The 25,673-nt window shown below is 39.2% G+C and overlaps 1 protein-coding gene across 12 annotated transcripts in view; it reads left to right on the forward strand.

Moving 5' to 3' along the window:
* TP63 (tumor protein p63) overlaps positions 1-25,673 on the forward strand; it is a 255,639-nt gene that overhangs the window by 225,678 nt on the left and 4,288 nt on the right. For 3 of the 12 annotated variants that reach the window (XM_004089711.3, XM_003256645.4, XM_030822974.1), the window contains 7 exons: positions 420-529; positions 1,166-1,302; positions 1,910-1,992; positions 5,696-5,832; positions 19,097-19,254; positions 22,026-22,170; positions 23,472-23,565. In XM_004089711.3, the coding sequence (XP_004089759.1) occupies positions 420-529; positions 1,166-1,302; positions 1,910-1,992; positions 5,696-5,832; positions 19,097-19,254; positions 22,026-22,170; positions 23,472-23,565 (864 nt within the window). Of the gene's footprint in view, positions 1-419; positions 530-1,165; positions 1,303-1,909; positions 1,993-5,695; positions 5,833-12,697; positions 14,152-19,096; positions 19,255-22,025; positions 22,171-23,471; positions 23,566-25,673 lie in introns of those variants that run through there. The other 9 variants (XM_030822973.1, XM_030822976.1, XM_003256651.4 and 6 more) reach the window with 5 other exon arrangements.

Genomic DNA, 25,673 nt, shown 5'->3' on the forward strand with positions numbered 1-25,673 from the left:
AGTATATATTCAAATCTATATTATACCGTTTTATCCACATAAGGAAAATATTCTTGGAGCATTGCTACTGTTTTTGGCAATTATTCCCAGTTTTCCCTTTTCAGTGATATTCATGAAGGTGGTATAGCCTATTTGAATTACATGATGTGGATCAGCTTACAAATGAACAGGATCAAAGATCACAAAATCTGTTAAAGCCTGTCTCACCTAATGTAGTGTTCAGTGTTGCAAACATTAGCTTTAAGCTTCCCCGGAGGCAAGATGAAGAAAAATCTACAACAGGGTTCAGAGTTTGCCCTTTTAGGAGGAAGCATATCACTTCATCAGAAGTGGAATTCCTTAAATAGAGGGAAGAACTGAGAGGGAACAACGTCAGTTTAAACCATTGTTAACACAGATTATTTTCCCCTTGTTTTCAGGTTGGCACTGAATTCACGACAGTCTTGTACAATTTCATGTGTAACAGCAGTTGTGTTGGAGGGATGAACCGCCGTCCAATTTTAATCATTGTTACTCTGGAAACCAGAGAGTAAGTGGCATATGTAAAATTGTCATTCTACGCAAAAAATCATGAGCAGAGGGCAAAGTGAAATTGTGGCTGCTTTATCATTAATTTTGCACGTACAGTGGAGAGCTTGTCCTTTGTGCTTTAAATCCTTGCTACAAACAGTTACATAAAAGATCTAAGAAAGTGGAGACAAAGGAAGGTGGGTAAAGTTAAAAGGAAAAAAAGAGCTAGAAAAGTGTGCAAGTCACTTCATACCTGAATTCTTAACATTTGACTGGAATTGTTCTGATTAGACCGTGGTCCTCAAGGCATTTGACAGTTTTTTTAAGTCTGCGCTGCCTTAGGGGATTTTATCCTTGAGACATCCACTGGCTTAACTCAAGTTTCCTTCAAAATATGTAGCTAAATACAGCTGTTCAGCTAATAGCTCGGAGGTCCTTTGGAGAACAAATGGAATGTTATTTACTAATATTACTTGTGGCATGTTAGCACTTTTGTGTTCTGCCAAGTGCTTTTGGGTCCATTCTCAAAGCTGCCATGGCTAAGCAGGTAGCACATTGGTGATGGCCCATCTGGGAAGTGGAAGTGGGAGATCTCCAGGGGACTTTCAAAATGCTTTGAATTTAACTGTTTCTTCCCCTTTATTCTAATTCCTAGTGGGCAAGTCCTGGGCCGACGCTGCTTTGAGGCCCGGATCTGTGCTTGCCCAGGAAGAGACAGGAAGGCCGATGAAGATAGCATCAGAAAGCAGCAAGTTTCGGACAGTACAAAGAACGGTGATGGTACGAAGCGCCGTAAGTAGATGTAGTGGCCAAATGGGGTAGGGTTGAGTCTTCTCCAGATGTTGGAGAATGGGGTGATATTGGAGAAGCTGCATGATAAGACCTGTGACCTTCAGCAGCAAGTGGGACGTCAGCCCTCAGAGCCAGTGAGAATAGGTATAGCATTGAAGTGGACTCCAGGCATGTACTACGGCTTTACAAAAACAAGTAGTCATTGTGACAGTTTCTCAGTCCAGGGATTCTCAAAATGTGACTTCCACACCAGTAGCATAAACATCATCTATTCACAGACACACACCAGCAAGATACGGGCTTTCCTGCAACATTACTTAAGCCAAAGGCTATTTCCCAGCATACTGAATTTCTTTTATTTATTCTTCCCCACCATCCTTCCACCTCCTTATTGCTAGGATCACAATCAATGTAAAAACAATTGTCCCCAGTTAAATGGATGTTTAGGACTAGAGCCTCTAATCTTACATGTGTTGCTGGTACTACTGTGTGTTTGATATGTATATTAAATCTGATTAATATTAATATTTAATTATTAAGTATATTTAATATGCATTATTGCTTTAGAAATGTTCCCAGGATGAAACTTGCATTTTTCCTCCACCAGCGTTTCGTCAGAACACACATGGTATCCAGATGACATCCATCAAGAAACGAAGATCCCCAGATGATGAACTGTTATACTTACCAGTAGGTCTCCCTTGGGTGTTCATGGTTGCTTCATTTTAACCTTCTTTGAATGGGCTTTTACAGTATGATCATCATCTCGTTATCTGTGACAATGGGAAAGGAGGTATCTTAGTCAGTTGAAGCTGCTACAACGAACTACCGTAGACTAGATGGCTTACAAACAACAGAAGTTTATTTTCTAGAGTCTGGAAGTCTGAGATCAAGGTGCCCCTCTGGTCGGGTTCTGGTGAGAGTTCTCTTCTGAGTTGCAAACTGCCATTTTCTCCTGTATTCTCATATAGTGGAGAGGGCTAGAGAGCTCTCTAGGGTGTTTTTTTTCATAAGGGCACAAATCCCATTTACGAAGGCTCCACTCTCATGACCTAAATTACTTCCCAAAGGACTCACCTTCTAATGTCATCCCAGTGGGGTTAAAATTTCCATCTATGAACTTTGGAAGGACATAATCCTTCAGTCCATAATGGGGAGGGGGGAAGGGGGTTGAGAGCTGGTGATACAAAGGAGAGAAAATATGTGTTTTTTAAAATTAGAATATTATTCTTTCTCTCCATAGTTTTGGACTGTATTACTAGCACGAGCTTCTCTACTTACCTACCCACCCAACTAAAGCTAAACACCTAACATAATTTTTCTTACCCTAATGTTTAAAATGAATTTGTCCTTCATTATTTGAGAATGATAAGATTATCCCAGGCAGCATGGCCATAGAAATTTAAGCCTAAAATGTTGTCAGAAAAAGTTCACAAAATTGATAATGCAGCAATGATAGCCTTGACTTTGATGTCTTTTAGGCAGCACTGTAAAGCAAGCCAAGCAAGGCAGAACCCTGAATTACAGTCGGCCCTCCCTATCTGCCTGTTCCATATCTGCAGATTCAACCAATCACAGATCAAAAATAGTTGGAAAAAAACAATAAAAAAATACGCCAATCAAAATAATACAAATATAACAACAATATAGTATAACAACTAATTGCATAGCATTTACATTACATTAGATATTTTTTTTTTTTTTTTTTTTTTTTTTGAGACGGAGTCTCGCTCTGTCGCCCAGGCTGGAGTGCAGTGGCGCGATCTCGGCTCACTGCAAGCTCCGCCTCCCGGGTTCACGCCATTCTCCTGCCTCAGCCTCTCCAAGTAGCTGGGACTACAGGCGCCCGCCACCACGCCCAGCTAATTTTTTTGTATTTTTAGTAGAGACGGGGTTTCACCGTGGTCTCGATCTCCTGACCTCGTGATCCGCCCGCCTCGGCCTCCCAAAGTGCTGGGATTACAAGCGTGAGCCACCGCGCCCGGCCCAAATTAGATATTATAAGTAATCTAGAGGTAATTTTAAAGTATACAGAGGATATGCATAGGTTACATGCAAATACTACACCATTTTATATAAGGGACTTGAGCAACCTAGGATTTTATTATCCATGGGGGCCAGGCGGGGGTGGGTAGTCCTGGAATCAATGCTCTGCTGCTATCAAAAGACAACTGTATATGTAAATGGCCAGAAGTCTTAGCCCAATTATTATGTAAGAACCTCATTAATTCCCACAAAGGCCACTACTTCTCTTGGGATCACTAATGAGATCACTTTATTAGATTATGGTTGCAGTTAGTTGAATTCTTATTGCATTAGGTCTTTGCCATGTAGGGTGGCAATGACGTTTTGGTGGCTGGCATAGCCCTTGATGCCATCTAAAGTGATGACATGAGACACAGCCAAGCAGGGCCAGGAGATTTGACCATGAACTACTACCCTGGGATTGAACTAACGAAAGTCAACAGGTTTAGGTGTGCTGCACCTTCTTCCTCATCTTCTTTGGGTCCTGACTCTCAGGGGAATAAATTGCCAGTAGACTAATCAGATGGTGAGTTAGCTGAGATTCCCAGTGTCTTGTTTCTCAAGCTATATATGGAAACTGACTTGTGATGTTAAAGTAAAACATTACCCTGATACACTAAATGTTCCAAAAGTCTTAATATGTTTTCAGCTGATAAAACAGGAACTGCTTGAAAAATTATTTTAAAATTTCAGTTGGTTCTAAGAAGGAGGTATCCTTCTTAGTGTCTTGTCTCAAGTTGAGAGAAGACTTAGCCTAAATAATTTATGGGTGAGGAAAAACTCCATTAATTTAATATATATTTTGTTAGTGTTTGGTGAGTGGCAAATATGCTAGACCTTGAGCATTTAGAGTTCAGTAGGATGCAATTCTTACTTTCAACTACCTTGCCTTCTATTGAGGACACAAACAGTTATAATGTAATAAAATAAATGTTTCCTAGATCAAGGCCTAGTGCTGTGTGAGTACACAAGAAGTTCCAAAGATGCAAAAACTGTAAGAGTAAGAGCAGGAAAAGCTTCTCAGAGAAGGGGCCCCACAGCTGGGATGAGTAAGAGTTAATTCAACAAAAGGTGGAGAACATCTTTCATTTCTGAATTCTGACTAATTCTGCCTTTCCTACTGGGTGCGGCAACTAGGGTGAGGCAGGTAAAGTGCCTAGGGTGCAAAATTTAAATAGTCATTCACTCCCAGGGCAATGCACATGTGCGAAGTGCCTCTCTTGCCTCATTCTAGTCCTGGCCCTGCTCATCCGTTTTTTTGGTTTTTGTTTGTTTTGAAACAGGATCTCACTTTGTTGCCCAGATTGGAGTATAGTGGCAGGATCATGGTTCACTGCAGCCTCAGACTCCCGGGCTCAAGCAATCCTCCCACCTCACCTCCCCAGGTAGCTGGGACCACAGGTGCCGGCCACCACGCCCGCTAATTTGTGCACATTTTGTAGAGAAGGAGTTTTTTCCCGGGGTGGTCTTGAACTACTGAGCTCAAGCAATCTGTCCCCTCCCAAATTGCCGGGATTATAGGTGTGAGCCACCATGTCTGGCCCCTGCTCATAATTGTAGAAGCCTTTAAGAGCTTTTGTTTAAAGATTTTTAAGGGACTCTCTTAAAGAGAGAAACATATTTTATCCCACATGAAAACTTTTATCCTATTAGACATAGTTACAATCCATTCTTATTTTTTGTAGTTTAGTTTTATGAAGGTATTGCAAAAATGGTATTGGTGGATATGAATCATCTCATCGCTCATAAGAGAAATATAGGATTAGGTTTCTATGCACCTCTGGTCACATACATTTCATCAACAGAATAATATATAACTTCGTTTGTTGCGTGTTTCTGTTAAGAGACATTTATTTAATATATACTGTTGACTCACTAACATCAGACTCGTGGCCAATTAGCCTTATAACTCATGCCTGAATAAAGTTTCTCTAACACACATATTTTCTTCATAAGGCATGGAACAACCTTCTCACACTTAGGGACACTAGATAGCACTTCCGCACTGCCCTTGAGGGTCTTTTAAATAACAAAATCACCAATGAAAAGCACAAAAATGTAAAAACATGTGGCGCTAAATAGACCATGAAAAGAACGTGGGTTTACGGCATAAGAACTACAAGATGACAGAGCATCTCCTTGTTCGAACTCAGCTGGGAACGCGCACAGTTGACTCAAATTTTTCATCACTCTGCCCAGGTCTGAATGACCACAAAAGGGCCAAGAGTATTGATTTTCATGTTACAAATAAACATTGGCAAATAAACAAATTGCAATTACGGAATCCTCGGATAATGAGGATTGACCACACTTCTAACAGTTCTACAGCTTCTCATGTTTCCTTCTTTCCTTCTGCTCACTTCCATAGGTGAGGGGCCGTGAGACTTATGAAATGCTGTTGAAGATCAAGGAGTCCCTGGAACTCATGCAGTACCTTCCTCAGCACACAATTGAAACGTACAGGCAACAGCAACAGCAGCAGCACCAGCACTTACTTCAGAAACAGTGAGTGTATCAACGTGTCATTTTAGGAGGCATGAGTGAGGGTGACATTATTTGGATCAGCAATAGGGTGATTGATGGGCAATGTGGAACATAATGGGAGATAGCAGATTGTCATAGATTCAGATGACCTGGTGTGGCAATCCTCTTTCAGTTGCAACTTTTTTTATGTGTCTTATTATAACCTTCCCTTGGGAATTCCACTCATGTTCTGAAATTAAATACAAACCATTTCTGGTGAATTACAAAGAAACTCACACTAACAGTTAGTTCTCTTCTCTATATGCCTGATCCATACACACTAACAGTAAGTACACACTCTATTTGGTAGTAATGTGTATATTTGAAAACATGAAATCTTTTCTCATCCCAGTGGATTGTCTTGTAAATCTCCTGGGATGCACACTATCCACTTTTGGGAATAACATTGTAGACCAGGGATAACAAATAGACTTTACTATAATATAAAGTGACTTGTTTGCATGCTGTAGTGAGAAGAATTCTGAGACCTAGTGCATGATAATTGGGGAAATATCTGAGTGCAGAAGGATAAGGTAGCATCATGTTGCCATATTTTAGCATCTCTGCTCTAGATTGTCTTCCAGCAGTACATTTTTTACATAAATCAAGCCAGATTTTTCATGTATACTACCATATACATATAACCTATTTATATGTTAAGCTTTGCCTTGAATCTTGGATCTTTCATAAAGTTATTTTATGACTGACTAGAATAGAATAGCTCTTATGAAAGGATGACAGGTTGACCAATCAGGACCCTGTTTATATTTACCTTTCTGTGGTTAAAAATAATCACTTGTTAGTTTAATTAAAATATTATATGTGTCCTGGAAGTATCGTCAGAGACTCTGTAGATAAGTGTGAAATATGTACATTATGAGCCCACTTGAGTAATGTAGACTTTCAACTTCATACTTTAGGCAAAAAAGAAGTCAAAAACTATCTTCCAGAGGCAAAGATTATATTTTACAATAGAAATACAAATGAACAATAAAAATGGTTATTTTCTATGTTATTAGCTGTTGTAGGGAGTTAGCTATGGAAAATGTAATAAAGAGAGCTTATTATTATTATTATTATTATTATTATTGAGTCTCGCTTTGTCACCCAGGTTGGAGTGCAGTGGCACGATCTTGGCCCACTGCAACCTCTGCCTAGCTGGGACTACAGGTGCACGCCACCATGCCCGGCTAATTTTTGTATTTTTAGTAGAGACGGGGTTTCACCGTATTGACCAGGCTTCTCTGGAACTCCTGACCTCGTGATCCACCCACCTTGGCCTACCAAAGTGCTGGGATTACAGGCGTGAGCCACCGTGCCTGGCCTACAATTTTTAATAAGGGGAGGGACAATCAAAAGGAGAATAATATTTCATGGCATGTGAAAATTATATGAAATTCAAATTTTAGGGTCCATAAAGTTCCATTTATGGAACAACCACTCTCTTTCCTTTATGCATTATCTTCAGCTGTTTTTGTGCTACAACCACAGAGCTGAGTAGTTGCAAAAGACAATATAGACCAGAAAATCTAAATATTTACTACCTGGACTTTACAAAAAGCAGCTTGCCAATTCCTGTACTACATATGAGACCTTTTCCTATTAACTGGGAAAAAAAAAAAAGACAGGAAAGAGTACTGAAGAGCAACTAGTTCAGCATGATATATTACTTAGTGATGCTTTGGAGGTCATTTTGGTATAGTCAAACTTCCAGAGGGAACAGGAGGAAATTTGAGGGTGTTTCTTAATACCACGACACACATATCTTAGGAAAGGGAGATGTCCCTCCTGGGTCCATAAATGATGTTACAGGTCTCTGTTTCTTTGATCCTGGTTGTATGGTTTTATAAGAACTAAATCATCTTTCACTTAAATATGTTAGTATATATTTCCATCTGATATCCCAAAATATCCATATGATTAGCAATGGACATTGTGTCTGCAACTCTGAGTTCTAATTCTCCTTCAGAATACACTGTGTGATTAAACTTTCTGCTCAGGCTTACAAATAAAACCATACCGTTAAAATTTGCAAAACTTTTATGCTAAAAGTAAATGGTGAGATCCCTTCTGGCCAAAAAGGATCTTGGATGCTCAAATAGCTTAGAGTCCTTTGAACAGAGAATGTGCTTCTTTTCTCCCTGCCATCTACTCCACTCTGTAGACAACAGGTGCTCAGAAAGTGTTTCTTCACTATCAGAGATACATTCATATTGATTAAAAAGTAATAATAAGGCCGGGCACAGTGGCCCACACCTGTAATCCCAGCACTCTGGGAAGCTGAGGTGGGTGGATCACCTGAGTTCAGGAGTTCGTGACCAGCCTGGCTAACATGGTGAAACCCCATCTCTACTAAAAAATACAAAAAATTTGCCGGGCATGGTGGCGGGTGCCTCTAATCTCAGCTACTTGGGAGGCTGAGGCAGGAGAATCGCTTGAACCTGGGAGACAGAGGTTGCAGTGAGCCAAGATTGTGCCGCTGCACTCCAGCCTGGGCAACAGAGAGAGACTTCATCTCAAAAAGAAAAAGAAAAAAAAATACATACATCCATATGTATGTATTATATGTATGTCTGTATTATATATATATAGACTATTCTTAGCCTGCTGTAGTTTGATAGTCTATCTTATAGATAAATGAGTGGATCTCTTTTCATTGCTTCTTGAGGCTCCAATTTTGTTTGATAGGTGTACTTGGAAGTTAATATGTATATTCCAAGCTAGAAAGGTATTAAAAGATTTTAGGAAATCCTGAAGTGGTTTCTCAGGTGGCATTTCAGTATCTAATAAAAACAACACCAGCCTTGAACAGATATCTTTTTTGTCTGAGAAAGTGAGGCATGCCCATCCAGATATAAAATGCAGTTAATGACACAACCTCATTGTCAGATGAGGCTGGAATAGTTGACTTGATTCATGTCACATATTCTTATTGAAGATCTGCTATGTGAAAGCATTAAGGATAGAGGTGAGAAAGATGTAGCTCCTGCCTTCCCATGGTCTACAATTTAATGGTGAATTTCTAACCTTAACACTCTGAGTTTGAAGAAAGCTCTGGAAATTTATTCTCAGCATTGTGCAAGTTAATAGGACAATTTTAAACAGTTTCCATGGATCATATGAGAAAAAGAATAGTTTCATGTCATTGTTTTAGAGACTTGACAAGCTAGGAGGATTGACATCATTCAGTTCAGGGACATATGCTAAATGTATCTGTTTTTGTGGCATACATGAAAATACATAACCCTCTTTTTCTATACGATGAGTATCCAGTGCTTATTGTCTGACTGGCTCATATTGCTCTAAAGGGAACTTTTTATTCATATTTCATAAAATAATCTGTGTCACCAGAGAAGAAAACACATGTTAATATTGTGTTATCTTTAAAAGCACACAAGATTTTAGGGACATATTTACACTTCTTTGTATATGTGGCCACAGATAGGTAGTGAAGAACTAGTAGCTTCATAGTTCCCTGGTGTGTTCATTTAAATGTATTATATGCATGTTTTTGAGTTGGTATCTCACAGCTGTGATAACTTGTGCATGGAAATCTAACAGACTGCAAAATTAAATCTTTGCAAAATATAGACATTTGGTCTAAGTATGTCTTTGTAACATTATATATACATGGGTCTCCAGTGATTGATATTCATCTATATAAATCCTTCAGTTGAATTCTTCAGCTGAGTTTTTTTAGCTCTTATTTTCATGCAAATCTCCAAGAAAGAGCATGAATGACTAAACAAAGAAAAACGAAAATCTAATTTCCTGGCAATCATTTGAAAAGAATAAATCAGCTTGGAAAATACCTATAATAGCCTGTGATTTTCTTTCCAAAAATGTAGTACCCATTTTATGCTGGTAAGGAATCGATTTTGTATTTTTCTTTATAGTAGAGGGAAAATTAGTGGGAAGAGGATGTACTTTCTGTAAGGTGGCACTACAATATTTTTACTTTAATTGCTCCTATTCGGTTCCCACCGTGTGTTTTCTTCTGCCTGCTTTTCATTTGTGCATGGTTTTTCTTTTTTAAAAAATGTCTTCGCATTTACCTTCATGATTATAGGCCTTATCGAAGATAGACTTTACAGAGTTGCTGTGAATCAAATTGTCATAGATACAAGTAGGCTTTACACTATGAAGAAATGTGATTTTAGTTGATTTGCATACATTGGAATAAATATAGAGAGTTATGTATCTTGATCCCAGAATCTAATAGAAAGACAAATCGGACCCTATCTTTAGACTTCTTGCTGTCCTATTATCAAGGGGCATCAACGCTTAAGGCAGCTTTGCAGAAGCCTCTTGAGACCTATTTAGCAATGTTTTGACTTCTGTACTTCTGATCAGTACTATTTCTTTTTTCATTTTTTAATAGTTTTCCCTTATTCTTGGCTTCCAGCGTAAAAGTGAGGCTGACATCACTTTGTTCACAGTTTTGCTTAGGCTAGATCTTACTTTCCTCTGGAAATTTATTTTTGAGCTTCTACAGGATGAATTTTATTTAAATGATAAAACAGATCTGTGACATCCCGATGAGCCCTTAGTGTTTCCTTCTCTTTTATGATTACTTGACAATTGTGGCTCATTAGTAACACAAGTCAGAGATTATTAGAACAAAGCAGGATCTTCAAGTCCATGGTTCCAGCCCCTCACACCATAGCCGGATAAACTGAGGCTCTGTGATTTTTCTAGCCAGTTTATAATAAAGCTAAGACTAGAATCAGATTTAGAACATAGAGCTCTTTGTAATGTTGTGTTTTGCTTCATTGGCAGTTAAGTCAGTAGTTAATTATAAAACTTAAACATCTATTTCCATTTTTCTGTCTTTTTTTTGTATGATTGTTTTAGAGATGGGGTCTAGCTATTTTGCCCAGGCTGAACTTGGACTCCTGGGCTCAAGCGATCCTCTGCCTCAGCCTCCCAAGTAGCTGTGGACCACAGGCACACCCCACTGTGCCTGGCACGGTTTTCTGACTCCGTTGTTAGTTACTTGGTATTTATTCTTGTAGATTCAGTTTAAAGTTCTGTATCTTTAAACTTGTTTGGCGATGGTTATCATCAAGAATATTGATATGTTTTTCTCAGATTCATGTATCTGAGAGAGAAGCAGGCAGTATTTTCAGGATTATCAATGTAGAAGACAGAAAGGTACACAGTCTCCAAACTGATAGAAAATGTCAACACCATATTTCTAGGTTTGACAGAGAAATCCTCCACGTTTCCAGAATATCTGTTTGAAATTGCCAGCTTTATAGGTTAAAAACAGATGAATATTGATAATTTCATATGATTCACCCTTATAGTTATTATGGAACTACACAAGCTTTTACAGTTTCCTTTTTTTTTTTTTTTGAGACAGAGTCTTGCTCTGTCACCCAGGCTGGAGTGCAGTGGCATGATCTCGGCTCACTGCAATATTTGCCTCCTGGGTTTGAGCAATTCTCCTGCCTCAGCCTCCTGCGTAGCTGGGATTACAGGTGCCTGCCACCATGCCTGGCTAATTTTTGTATTTTTATATATATATTTATATTATATTATTTTATTATTTTTTTATTATATTTATATATATATATATATTTTTTTTTTAGTAGAGACGGGGTTTCACCATGTTGGCCAGGCTGGTCTCAAACTCCTGACCTTGTGATCCCGCCGACCTTGGCCTCCCGCAGTGCTGGGATTACAGGTGTGAGCCACCGCACCCAGCCTACAGTTTACTTTTGAATTTCATAGTTATGAAGTTTTCAGGGCAGAGATTTATTATCTCCGAATTGGTAATGAAGAAAAAAATGATTAATTAAACTCAGATAGATTAAATTACTTTTGTAACTTCTCTCACCTCATTGCAGAATCAGGCTCAGTCCTAGGTCTTATAGGTCTTTAGTTGGCTGTACGTTGCTTCCCTATCCATTTTTATTCGGGCATATTCTGTTAAGATGATATCAATTCTTGCTGGTGACATGGTTTACTGAATCCTAGCATTAAGCAAATAAAAATGGCCTTGTTCCTTTGACAGGCATAGCCAAATGTGATTCAAGAAGCCAATCTGAGAAACAATTTCCAAACAGTTCATGAGATTGCCCAACTTTTAGCAAAATAAAAGGGTTTATTTCTGGCATCCTTGTGGCGTAAATAATTTCTTAATTAATGCAAAAAATTGCTTTCTTGGGTTTGATATATGCGTTTATAGGCTGAGTTTGTTACTCAAAGGATTAAGGTATTTATCCACCTCAATCTGGGAATATTCAAAATACTCATTAAACAGTTCTTTGTAAATGCATGATGACACAGGCCCCATTCTGATAATATCATATTTCTCCATACCTCACACTTGGGCTAGACAAGAACTGTAATGAGGGATAATAGTTGACCAGATGACATTTTACAAAAGATTAAAATTTATTCTTCTTTCTTCATTCCTTTTTTTAATTGAGTCCAGTAAACCATATGCCAATCGCTGTGTTAAATACCTTGATCTACCTTATCTCAGAGGTCCTCTACTGATTCGCCTTGGGTAACTTATTAAAAATATGTTTTCCTGGATGCCAGCTTGTGTTGGAAGAGAGTCAGGAAAATGCATTTTTATAAGTTTCACAAGTGATTCTGATGTTTATTTCTGCTTAACTACTACAGCCTTATCCCATTTCTTCCTCATAAAAATCTTGAGAAGTCTCAGTAATTGTAAAAGAAGAGAAATTGGAAGAACAAAAATAGCTTTTCAGGCACTCTCTTCTGTCTACACTATGATCATGAAGGTATAAGGAGTGTGTTTCTGTATTCAATTGATTTGCATAGATGAAGTCCTAAGCCTTCATTTTTTCTTTTCTCTGGTTCCTCTCTGCAGTCTCCTTTCAGCCTGCTTCAGGAATGAGCTTGTGGAGCCCCGGAGAGAAACTCCAAAACAATCTGACGTCTTCTTTAGACATTCCAACCCCCCAAACCGATCAGTGTACCCATAGAGCCCTATCTCTATATTTTAAGTGTGTGTGTTGTATTTCCATGTGTATATGTGAGTGTGTGTGTGTGTGTGTGTGTGTGTGTGTGTGTGTGTGTGTATCTAGCCCTCATAAACAGGACTTGAAGACACTTTGGCTCAGAGACCCAACTGCTCAAAGGCACAAAGCCACTAGTGAGAGAATCGTTTGAAGGGACTCAAAACTTTACAAGAAAGGCTGTTTTCTGCAGATTTTGTATCCTTAGACCGGCCATTGGTGGGTGAGGAACCACTGTGTTTGTCTGTGAGCTTTCTGTTGTTTCCTGGGAGGGAGGGTAAGGTGGGGAAAGGGGCATTAAGATGTTTATTGGAACCCTTTTCTGTTTTCTTCTGTTGTTTTTCTAAAATTCATAGGGAAGCTTTTGAGCAGGTCTCAAACTTAAGATGTCTTTTTAAGAAAAGGAGAAAAAAGTTGTTATTGTCTGTGCATAAGTAAGTTGTAGGTGACTGAGAGACTCAGTCAGACCCTTTTAATGCTGGTCATGTAATAATATTGCAAGTAGTAAGAAACGAAGGTGTCAAGTGTACTGCTGGGCAGCGAGGTGATCATTATCAAAAGTAATCAACTTTGTGGGTGGAGAGGTCTTTGTGAGAACTTGCGTTATTTGTATCCTCCCCTCATATGTAGGTAGAACATTTCTTAATGCTGTGTACCTGCCTCTGCCACTGTATGTTGGCATCTGTTATGCTAAAGTTTTTCTTGTACATGAAACCCTGGAAGACCTACTACCAAAAAAACTGTTGTTTGGCCCCCATAGCAGGTGAACTCATTTTGTGCTTTTAATAGAAAGACAAATCCACCCCAGTAATATTGCCCTTACATAGTTGTTTACCATTATTCAAAGCTCAAAATAGAATTTAAAGCCCTGTCACAAAATCTGTGATTAATTTGCTTAATTAGAGCTTCTATCCCTCAAGCCTACCTACCATAAAACCAGCCATATTACTGATACTGTTCAATGCATTTAGCCAGGAGACTTATGTTTTGAGTAACTGAGATCCAAGCAGACATGTGTTAAAATCAGCACTCCTGGACTGGAAATTAAAGATTGAAAGGGTAGACTACTTTTCTTTTTTTTACTCAAAAGTTTAGAGAATCTCTGTTTCTTTCCATTTTAAAAACATATTTTAAGATAATAGCATAAAGACTTTAAAAATGTTCCTCCCCTCCAACTTCCCACACCCAGTCACCAGCACTGTATTTTCTGTCACCAAGACAATGATTTCTTGTTATTGAGGCTGTTGCTTTTGTGGATGTGTGATTTTAATTTTCAATAAACTTTTGCATCTTGGTTTATCTTGCAGTTTTTTTGTTTCTGTCTCTCTCACTTTTTTCCCACTAAATACTAGAATATTCTCATGTAAGTGCTTGAAGTAGCATGCATAGGTCTAAGGAACAAGAATAATAGAATCATCACTTTGTTGCTGTGTACGTTTCTTCTGTCAGTATTTGGTATTTTTATTTAATACACTCTGTATCAAGGTCATCAATCGTAACAATGAACTAAAATGCCTAAACTAACTTAAAAAAAAAAAATACTTTAGCCCTATGAGTTTTAAAGTTTGTCATAGGAAGCCAGGCACCATAGACTCATTTATTGACATTCCTGACAAACCTCTAGTTGTATGTTAATTTGCCAAATTTACTAAAGTGAATTTCAATCAAATCCAAATGTTTTAAATAACATGGCTTCTGTGACATAGACATTAGCAAATATTTGGCCAGAAATCAACAGTGGAACCTATTGTCCAATTTTTTTTTTTTAGTTATAATATGTTTTTAGCCCTGAATGATTGCTTTTAAAAGCTTCATAAGAAGTTCTAACCAAAAAAAAAAAAACTAGTATTTTAGATAAATATTTCAGAAAAACTTTATATTTGAGATAAAAGTATATTAGTAAAACCAGACGCTCCTGTTATGTTTGCAAAATGTTTTTCAATTGGTCTAATAACTTTGATTCACAAAGCCCTTAAAGGATTTGTGAGTATGTTTCGTTTTTTGATATTCGCTTTTCTTTCAAAAGGGTTTTTCTTTCAGCGTATTTTTGAGTAAGTTTTTGATGTGTTTATGGTGACTTGTACATAAATGCACATATTTGAAATGATGGAAAATATTAGAAAATTACAGTTTTCCCATCTAGAGAATAAATGCTGCACTGTCTTTAGAAGCCGGATAACCCAGCTAGAGAGAGGGGTCACAGGTAGGCAGTGCTGGCTAAAATTGAGAGAAGATACGATTCTTTTTCTGATGGTCCATGTTTTCCCTTTTTTTTTTTTTCCGGACCTTTCTCATAACAAGGATGCTCTGCTCCACCCTCAGTATCCCTTTCTGCTCCCAAATTCTTTACTCCAGAAAGGGTTTGTTGAAATAGATTTAGCCTAAGCTATCACCAAATCCTACTAGAGAGTTGCTTTTTAATCAGCAATGGAAGATTTTAGCCAAAAGAAGGAATCTAGTGGAATTCTAGGCGTCTAGGAGGTAGATAGTGTAACTTGTGTCCGTGCGGGAATTTTGATATTCTACCGCATAGATAGTCACTAGGGTTGGAACCAGAAAACCTGATTTTAAGTCCTATATGTCCTAAAACCACTTCTCGCTTTTCGATTTTGAATTTTATTCTTCGGAAACTGTACAGAAGCTTATATTGTTAAAGTTAAGAGCTGGAACTTGGCTTCACCAGGATTTTTCTTCAAAACTAGAAATACATGAAATATGATTTTCTACATCTCTGTTACACTGAATTCTTAGAAAAACCTAGAGAGGCTCTAGAGAAAACAACCTGAGGTATACACCTTATGATTTTTTTCTGCAGACAGCTGGATTCTTACTTTTTTGGGTTTTGGATAGGAGAGGAGAGTGTAGGCAAGAAAACCAGAATGGTACAGATCCTGTTGTTCTTTTGAACACATTTTCCTTCTCTTTAGTTTCTCCAGAAATTTTGGGAATATTTCACTTAAGAACTATTATATTAAATTTGTAATTTTTAAAAAAATGGTTGTTCTTCAAGGCTTTCAAATCGGCTGAGTTTATTCAGCCTTGCTTCCTTTTTCACAGTACGTAGTTATCAGAATGCTTCTTCTAGTTCAGTCGTTTTGAAATTAATAATAGACAGACTACCTTGCTCCCCTTCCTTGTGGCTTTAAAACTCACTTTTATATTAAAGGGAAGGCATTCCGAATTTCTGACCTGTCCTGACTGTTAACCCCATTCAACTGTTCACCCTTATTTCTGGATATGTTCAATTAAGAATCCAACTCACCTCTGGCCACTTCCTCCTATTAATTCTTACATTGTTATCTTCTATGCCATGGGCCACATATCAGAGTGTTAAATATTTGAGTCTGGAGGAAAACAGTGAAAGAAGCTAAGAAGCTGATGTTTCCTGAGCACCTACAAATCACTGGACCCTGTCCAGGGCTGTTACATGATCTCATTCTTAATAGAAATCTTCTAGAGTAGGTATAATATCTAGGTTACAGGTTAAGAAAATGAGGCTCAAGAAACTTGTACAACATCCTGCGTCACTAAGTTTGTGTTAGATCCAGAAGACGAACTAAGTTTGTGTTAGACCCGGTCACTAAGTTTGTGTTAGACCCAGATGTTTTGATTGACTTAAAATCCATGTTCCTTCTTTCTTCATCTGTGGTTTCTGACCTACCCTCCTCAAATTAGTGGCTTATGATGAAAAATGGTAAATGAACTAATAAAATAGTCAAAAATAATAACCACAAGCTAAAGAAAGCAGGAGGTTATAACAGGAATTGTAAGAAGGAATTCACTCTGAGTGTCCAGAAAAAAATGCAAAACTTTTAAATGTATTTTTATTTTTCTAATTGTGGATATTAGTGATTCAAACACTGCTTTCTATTAGCTCTTGCTGTACGTTTGACTGGTTTCAGGAGGGACAGAGAGAGAGGTCTCCTTAGGTTACAGAGGACCAACTGCATCAGGAATATGGGCTACCTGGAATCTTAGGTACTTTTCAGTGAGCAAAGAGAAGTTGAAATTGAAGAAACATCAGCCGGCAGAGAATCTCTTTACTGCTTTGCCCTATGCTTTCCTATACTCTGATGTGGACTAATGGATGATCCTAAGTATAGCCATATGTGCTGACTCTTTGGAAAGGCTCCCCCACAGGGACGGAGTGGACTCAGAAGTGCTTGGTAGTAGCTGGAGTTGCCTCCTTTACCCCTTTTCCATCTGGGTCTCCTACATTTCTCTTACTACTTCATCTATTTCTTGTCCCCATAACCTAGAAAACACGATAGGTGCCAGGAGACCTGGTTCTGCCCTTAATGCATCCATTTAGCAACATGTGATCTTGGGCATATGTTTTTTCTTAGAACCTTATATTTACCCATATGTATATTTGGAATAGTAATTTCTGTCCATCTCTGCCCTGCTATACCATGACCTGCTCCACAAGGATGGTGTGACAATCATTCAGAAAATGTACAAAGAAGAGTTCGGTAACCTGAAATGTTTTATAGTTGGGAGGATTTATTGTATCAACACCAGTATATATATACAATGTGGATCTATAATTGTGAGTATTTGATAAGGGTAAAGAGAAAAGTTAATGCCCTCCTACCTTAAAGGCAGTGATTCTAAAATACACCTGAATTGTTAATTTATATTAATTGACATAATTTATACATATTAAAATACAGCATATTGTTTGCATTCATCTAGCTGTGGCTCCCCATTGACATGGAATGGAGCCTTCCTTATTTTCATGTAATTATGGAGAGAATGCAGAGTGGCAGCTTCAAAGACCATCCCTACGATTGCAGCACCTAAGTGCTAGGGCCATTTTTAAAATGATTTCTTCAAATATTATGCCATATAGGCTTGGAACCTGGGTCCATTTACAGAGCCTCCAAAATTTGAATTATACATATATATGCAGATAAAGCTCAAAGAAAAAGTTTATCTCCCCTCTAATGTAAATATGGCTGTGACAGGGAAAAGGTAAACAGGAACAACATAATTCGTTTTGTTTGAGAATTGTTAAAGGGGAGTTTTCCCATAACAGACTAGAAACTTCCTCAAAGTCCAGTCTTCATTCTGTAGTCACAGTAATTTTAATGTAGATGCTGCATAGTCTGTGCATTGCTTCCTCATCTTCTCTTTTTCAGTTCTCATCATAGCCATATAAGGTAGGATGGATTGTTATATCCATTGCCTCCACTACTCTATGAGTGTCTCAGAGATGGGGACCATGCCTTCAGTTTTATTAACTTGAACATCTGCCTCATGCAGCAAGTGTAAATGTATGTAGTTTATATAGTTTTCTTGTGAGAAAACAAAGGCCAGAGTGTTAACTAGCTCGCATGGGCATCTATAGCATCCTAATAGATGACGGAGGAAGGCTTCAGCTCTGACTTTGTGACTCTCATTGTGGTACACATCACTAGTTTTTATATTAAGATAAAACATCAGGAATGACAGTTGAGTTGGGAATATTATCTGTAAGATATAATATGACAAACGAGTTCTAGTAGCTTTCCAAATTGAAGATCATGCTGAATGGAAAATTTTATGTTGCTTTGTTTTTTTCATTTCTCCCAGGAGACTTTTGGAAAGTCAATAGAATAGTTATTTGGGCTTCAGCCTTCTCCTGTGTAGAAATGCTTTTGACATTCCAGTAGGTTCTCTCATACATCATGAACATCTCTGTTGAAAATGCATGTTTCCAAGTAGGGGCCTCTGCATGACAGCAAGATGAGCTGCCAAATGCCCAGTTTGATTGGCTTTGTAGTCATTTTCTGCATATCCCAAATGGAATATGCAGAAAGCTACAAATGGAATGCCTTAGCTGCAGTTCGAGGGTGGGATATCCATGTTTTTTGTCAGCCTTTAAGTCTTTGCTCAATTCTTCTCCCTAACTGCTTTTCAAACGTATTTCAGTTGAAGGGAAAAGAGGAGAAGGGAATGGAGAAAACAATTGAAGGGAAAAGAGGAGGCAAGAATTTTCTCTTTCTCAAAGGAAATACTAAACCTTGCGCTCTGCACATTCAGGAAAAATATGATTTGATGATAGCCTTGCAATCAGTTTCCCCCTATTCAGGAAATATTCTCAGATGGAAACAAAATTAACTTCTTACCATTAATCCTAGAAGAATGTTTTCGAATGTTTTCAAATGTTTGGTTTGAGGCCATGTTTTAAACAGAGACCTGTTGAAAATCAATAGTCCCCACGCTTCAGTGTCCCGTGCTCACCATCATTTCCATGTTTGTCTTCCTAGGACCTCAATACAGTCTCAATCTTCATATGGTAACAGCTCCCCACCTCTGAACAAAATGAACAGCATGAACAAGCTGCCTTCTGTGAGCCAGCTTATCAACCCTCAGCAGCGCAACGCCCTCACTCCTACAACCATTCCTGATGGCATGGGAGCCAACAGTAAGAGCATCTCCTTTTAGCTGTGGCTGAAGGATGAACAGGCTAGCCTAGGACAAGACTCTGTGGTGGGGAAAGGCATGTTCTTAAGCCAAATGAGAGGCACAGTGGGACAGATCAGATCAAAGTGGAGTGGCTTGGGTTTCTGACTGAACCTTTCACTTTTGAGGTTTATCGTTCATTGCAAAATATACTACTGGTAGAGATAGGGAAGGATGTTTCTTTAGTGTAGGGATAAGGATTTCTGTGAAAAGAACAGTCTACTTCCTGCTATCCTGGATGGAGACTCACCTCCTGCAGCCTTCGAAATAGTCAAAAGGAAATGGATGCAACATGCATAAAGTGGCATTTTGCAGTGAACTTAAAATCTAGAGAAATAGGCCGGGCACGGTGGCTCACGCCTGTAATCCCAGCACTTTGGGAGAACGAGGCGGGAGGGTCACTGGAAGTCAGGAGTTCGAGACCAACCTGGCCAACATGGTGAAACCCTCTCTCTATTAAAAATACAAAAATTAGCTGAGCCTGGTGGTGCATGTCTGTAATCCCAGCTACTCAGGAGGCTGAGGCATGAAAATCACTTGAACCCGGGAGGCAGAGGTTGCAGTGAGCTGAGATCACACTGCTGCACTCCAGCCTGGGTGACAGAGTGAGACTCGGTCTCAAAATCTAGAAAAGTAGATTATCGTCTGGAATCTACGAAAAAATACCTCTAATTATGAAGAAGTTACTTCTCTAATACTTAATTTTCTATCCATAAAATTATCACTATATATACTTAACATTTTATGTCTGTTACTCTATAATCCTGGCCTTTTAAACTCACCTATTCTATCCCAGACACAGTCGGTAAGGAACTGACCTATAAAGGAACCTGCCTTTTAGTTATTCTCACACACATTCCTCATATCGGCTAAGTACAAATGAAAAAGGCACTGTAAGAATTGGGCCTCCAAGTGGATGATGACTGGCATATAGCTTTACTATAAATATAATTATCTTCTCCACTAGGACTAAATCTAGCAAAGTGGACACACAAACTTGAAGGAAAAAAAAAAGTCGTGGTAAAAATGCAAGAGATTGTATAACACCCTCAGGGATACAGAAGACTGAGCATTGCATGGATATCATATAATCCCTACTACCTAAAAAACAATACCCTCAAGCTTGTCTTTTGAAATCCTAGTTATTTTGATCAAACCTCTAAGTATGCATTTCAGTGTTGTCTCTTCTGAAAGAAATCAGGGGAGGCTAGGATTATGACTTTCTGTGGTCTAATGGCACACATTGATTGTTTTGGTTTTTTTTTTTTTTAGACAGAGTTTCGCTCTTGTTGCCCAGGCCGGAGTGCAGTGGCACGATCTCGGCTCACTGTAATCTCTGCCTCCCAGGTTCAAGTGATTCTTCTGCCTCAGCCTCCCGAATAGCTGGGATTACAGGCGTGCACCACCACGCCTGGCTAATTTTTTGTATTTTTAGTAGAGGCAGGGTTTCACCATGTTGGCCAGGCTGGTCGCGAACTCCTGACCTCAGGTGATCCACCCCCCTCGGCCTCCCAAAGTGCTGGGATTACAGGCATGAGCCACCACGCCTGGCCACACATTCATATTTTGATGAGATAGAGGTGTGTGTGTTTGCAATGGTTGCCTGTTATGGCAAACGTAGACTTTAGAGTGAGATCACTCTCTCGCTAATGATAAATGCATCATATGGCTTAAAACCTGACCCCTTGACAGGCCTACTTTGACATAAAAAGAATAGAAACCACTTGTTTTCAACTTTATTTTATTTCTTGTGTCATCTTAGAGTCCTCAAGTTCCTTCTTGGTATGACAAAATTGTGATAATAGTGATGATGGTTCACATTTGTATAACTTAGTTTGCCTACTTTTTTTCTTATTTGTACTTTACAATTATTTCAGAAGGGAAACAGATTGAGATGTGATAGGGTATGCTCTTTAGTTAGCTAGTTAGTGGCAAAGACCTTTTCTAGGCAAACTGCTACTCACTAAAGTAGAAACAAATTACATTAATCTTTTAGTAAATTATTTTGTTCTTTTTGACGTGAAGGCAAAATTCATTTTATAAATATTGATATTAAACTTTTTTTCTCTATCAGTGAATGTTTACACTTAATTGTTTAGTAAAATATCAGTAAGTATTGGTGGTGTTCCTGTATACAACCCTGAAAATGGACCATAAGTAATAGAATATTTAATTGTATCCTCATTTATTAGGCACACGAGTCCTTCTAAATATTGAAGTCAGTCTTCCTGTTCCCAAATAAATATTCCAAGGGTCACTCTTTCATTCACAGATTTGTGCGTTTATCCACTTACCCTAAGTTTCCTGAGCACCTACTCTGTGCCAGGCACTGTGCTAGGGACTGTAGGAATCTAGACACCTATAAGATCTAATCTCTATGCTTGCACAAGTTAGTGAGGGAGACAGAAATATAACCCTTGAAGGCAAATACAAGGAAGAATATGTTAACATTAAGAGCAATTAGCAATTAAAGAATTAGAAGTAGAGAAAAGGGAGGAAAGAGATTGTTCTCGGACAAGGTACAAAAGTCAAGAGGTGCCTAATTAGTTTGGAGTCTGACTGTTCTGTTTGACTAGATGTAGGCTGCTTGAAGGGGTGTAGTGAGAGAGAAGATTAAAAAGGAAGGCTGGTAGTTTAGGCCCTTGATAAAATTTAACCAGACAAGATGGACCACTGGGATGCTGGTACATGATGATGGCAGTAACCCTTTTTGTTCCTCCTGCTTCTGTTCAGTTCCCATGATGGGCACCCACATGCCAATGGCTGGAGACATGAATGGACTCAGCCCCACCCAGGCACTCCCTCCCCCACTCTCCATGCCATCCACCTCCCACTGCACCCCCCCACCTCCGTATCCCACAGATTGCAGCATTGTCAGGTGAGTCCACAGCATGTGCCCCTGGGGGCCTGTCCTAAACATCCCGGGATGGTAGAGGGCGGATACTGTTATACTTCATCAAACAGTTGGAAGGAAAGACAGCAGTCCTGTGGTTGGAGTTCAGTCACTATTATCTCTGATCTGTGGAGTGGTCAACAATGTTTTATCAAGGAAAACTACTATAACCAGCATGGAAACAAGGGAAAATGTCTGTTTATAGGCATATTGTTTTCATGTCTGTTTCCCTCGCCTTCACTTACTCCCTTCCTCCTCTCTCACATTTTTACATTGTCAATTGCGGCCCTCAAGTTGGTGCTCAGGGCTGGGTTTCCAAAAGAGCAATAAACTTGCTATCTTGCTCCTTTTCCTCTCTCTAATCCTCATAGCTCTCAGCCACCATGGGACCATTATTTTGGAGTTGGATGTCCATAAAAAGTTTTAACGTTATCCAAAATGACAGGGACTTTCAAAAACTGATGGCCTCTACTACACTGCCTTTGGGAAATGGGCACACTCCAGAAAAGGGGAGTTGAGATAGGCAGAAGAAAGAAATGCATGAAGCCTGAAAGATTTGCTTCCCACAGAGGCAAGAGTAGGTTCCCAGATTTCTTGCGTAGTGTATATCTTCTTCTTCTGCTTCATGTGCAGAATGATGGTTTCATTTGGCTACTGGAACAATTTGTGTTGATTTTCCTGCTATGTCAATCACAGGGATGGCAAAGTGCATGGCCTGTTCCACCCAGGGTCTGTTCCGTGATGATGGTGGCATCATCATCAGTCTCAGACCAGCACCAAAAGGAAGGGGATCTGTATCCTGAGGAGGACATAAATCAAAAGGCATGAATGACTTCATGGAGTAGAGGCCTACAATTTTTTTCTTAACCACATGAACCATTCTCACAAAGCCCAGATACAAAACAAATAAAGTAGAGATGTTCTTTTTGAATTGTAGAGCCAAGCAGCAAGAAAGCTAAGAACCTGAACACTGGACTTCCCTTTCACCCTTTGCAATGGTTTCTAGACACTTACACAGAAGCCTAGAATTCCACAGATCACCATATGATAATCGCTGATCTGCAGGAATCCTTATAGTTGATTTTAATTTCTGTAGACCTAAACTTCATGTCACCAATAATCTCCAGACCTCAGACTTCAGGCCCACATATATATTATCCACTCCTCATCTCTGATATGGGGCATCCAAGGGCAAAATATATTGGGTTTTCCCTTATCTCGCCAATGCAGTTGGGGTGAACTTTCTTTTTCTGTTTCCTCCTTCCTCTTCCCTCCTCCCTCTGCAGTTTCTTAGCGAGGTTGGGCTGTTCATCATGTCTGGACTATTTCACGACCCAGGGGCTGACCACCATCTATCAGATTGAGCATTACTCCATGGATGTAAGTAACTGTTAGACTTTTCTCAAATTTTATTTCTTCATTTCTTTCGTCTGATGACAACTGCCTTGTAGTTCAATCCCTGATAGTTTAAAAATTTGTTTTTGTCATGCCCCCAATTATCCATTTTGATGGAACCCGTAACTATGTTAGGAAGATTCCCAGGCCTCAACCTATACATATTAGAAGCTTACCAATCAATCTTCCCTAGCCTGTCTGATCAGTCAACAATTGTCTATTGCACCTACACTATTCGCAAGGTGGGAAAGAGGAGCTATTCCTGCAATCAAAAAATTTATAATTTCTAAAGAATTAATACAACTTTTTGAGTGTTCTCATTAATCTGTATAAGTTCCCAGAAAGGATAGCAGGACACCAGTGGTGCTATTCTCTTAAAAACATGGAGAGATGACACAATAGTCATTTGTCATGACTATTTAAGACAAAACTAGGAATAGAACACAAACGTGTAAGCTTACAGTCTTTAACTTTATTAACTGGCCTTTTCTGCCTTTCTTTAAATTAGTACCTTAAGGGAGATTCAGCTGTTCCTCTCAATTAAAACCATATGTTCTTTTATTAATTTTCAGTTTTATCATAATAGAGCCCAGCCATTTCTAATCATTGGGCATTATCAATGGCCATGGGGTCAAATCCCAATCACCCTTTTTAGGAGCAGTGAGAACTTGGGGTTATCACTTTGCCTCTCTCGGCCTCAGTTAATGAAATATTGGGTTCATATTACTCCTTTCTGGCTTTGATATCCTTTGATTTGTCTTTGAAACCAGCTGGGCGAGAGGGGACTTTTTCTTGCTTCCTACTCCACTTTTTGAACTCCTGCTCACACGGGAGCTAGTGTCGCTCTGGTTTATGGCAATCTGATTTGTCTCTTAGGCCGCGCTCTTCATGCTGCTCTCTCTGGGGTTCACTAGCCTCTCTTCTAGCTTCCAGAGGGTACTTTGGACTGCGGGAAGAAGACAGTCTCTGCCTCTGCTGCTACTTCTATTGTTGGGGACTCTTTTTTCCCCCTCCTTGAGCACCGATGCTAGAGATGCCCCTGCAGCATGAGAATGCCCCCACCATGAGGTGATGTGTACATAGTGCACTGCCCCTATGCCCACCCCTCTTCACCCCATAAATCACTCATGGCTGCTGCTCCCTGATAGAATAAGTTATAAGTGAAAACTGCAGGGAAAGCTTTAAGAGTAAGTTCCAGTATTATTCTGATAACTTTACAATCACTTCCATCCACTGAAGAGAACAGAGTTGCCCTGTATTTGAGAGAGCCTCTTGTAGTAGATTCCTACATTTTGGAACAGGGAATCTTCCTCTTCCCTATATTTTTAAAGTTATACTTTCCACTTGCTCACTTATTTCCACTGGGGAATATGTCAGGATGCTCCCTTGATCATTAGGATTTGCAGATGCCCTCTAAGTTCATTTCTGCTAAGTCCTATGCCAGTCTGTGGGCCACAGCTTTCTCACCTGTCAGTCATTAGTTAAAATCTATCCATAGCATCATGACAATTAGCAGTGTCTGATTTACAAAGTGCTTTGCATTTACTGAGAGCCTCAAAAGTATAAAGAATCCAAGAAAAATAAAAAACTATGCTTATTTAGGCCTGGCACGGTGGCTCACACCTGTAATCCCAGCACTTTGGGAGGCTGAGGTGGGCAGATCACGAGGTCAGGAGATCAAGACCATCCTGGCTAACACGGTGAAACCCTGTCTCTACTAAAAATACAAAAAATTAGCCAGGCGTGGTGGCGCACCTCTGTAGTCCCAGCTACTCAGGAGGCCGAGGCAGGAAAATGGCGTGAACCCGCGAGGCGGAGCTTGCAGTAAGCCAAGATCACACCACTGCACTCCAGCCTAGGTGAAAGTACAAGACTCTGTCTCAAAAAAAAAAAAAAAAAAAAAAAAAAAAAAAAAGCTATGCTTATTTATTTGTGGATTACTGTCTTTATAAGGTATTCTTCTGCTACAGTAAGGGATGAGGAATACCTCTAATGGCCTGAAAATTCACACCATAGGAAAATATGACACCAAACTACAGATTTCCAAATTGAGAAATGTTGGGAAGCTGTGCAATTTTCTCCTCCTCACCTCA

This window comes from Nomascus leucogenys, chromosome 11, assembly GCF_006542625.1.
Source record: "Nomascus leucogenys isolate Asia chromosome 11, Asia_NLE_v1, whole genome shotgun sequence".
NCBI classification, from domain to species: Eukaryota; Metazoa; Chordata; class Mammalia; order Primates; family Hylobatidae; genus Nomascus; species Nomascus leucogenys.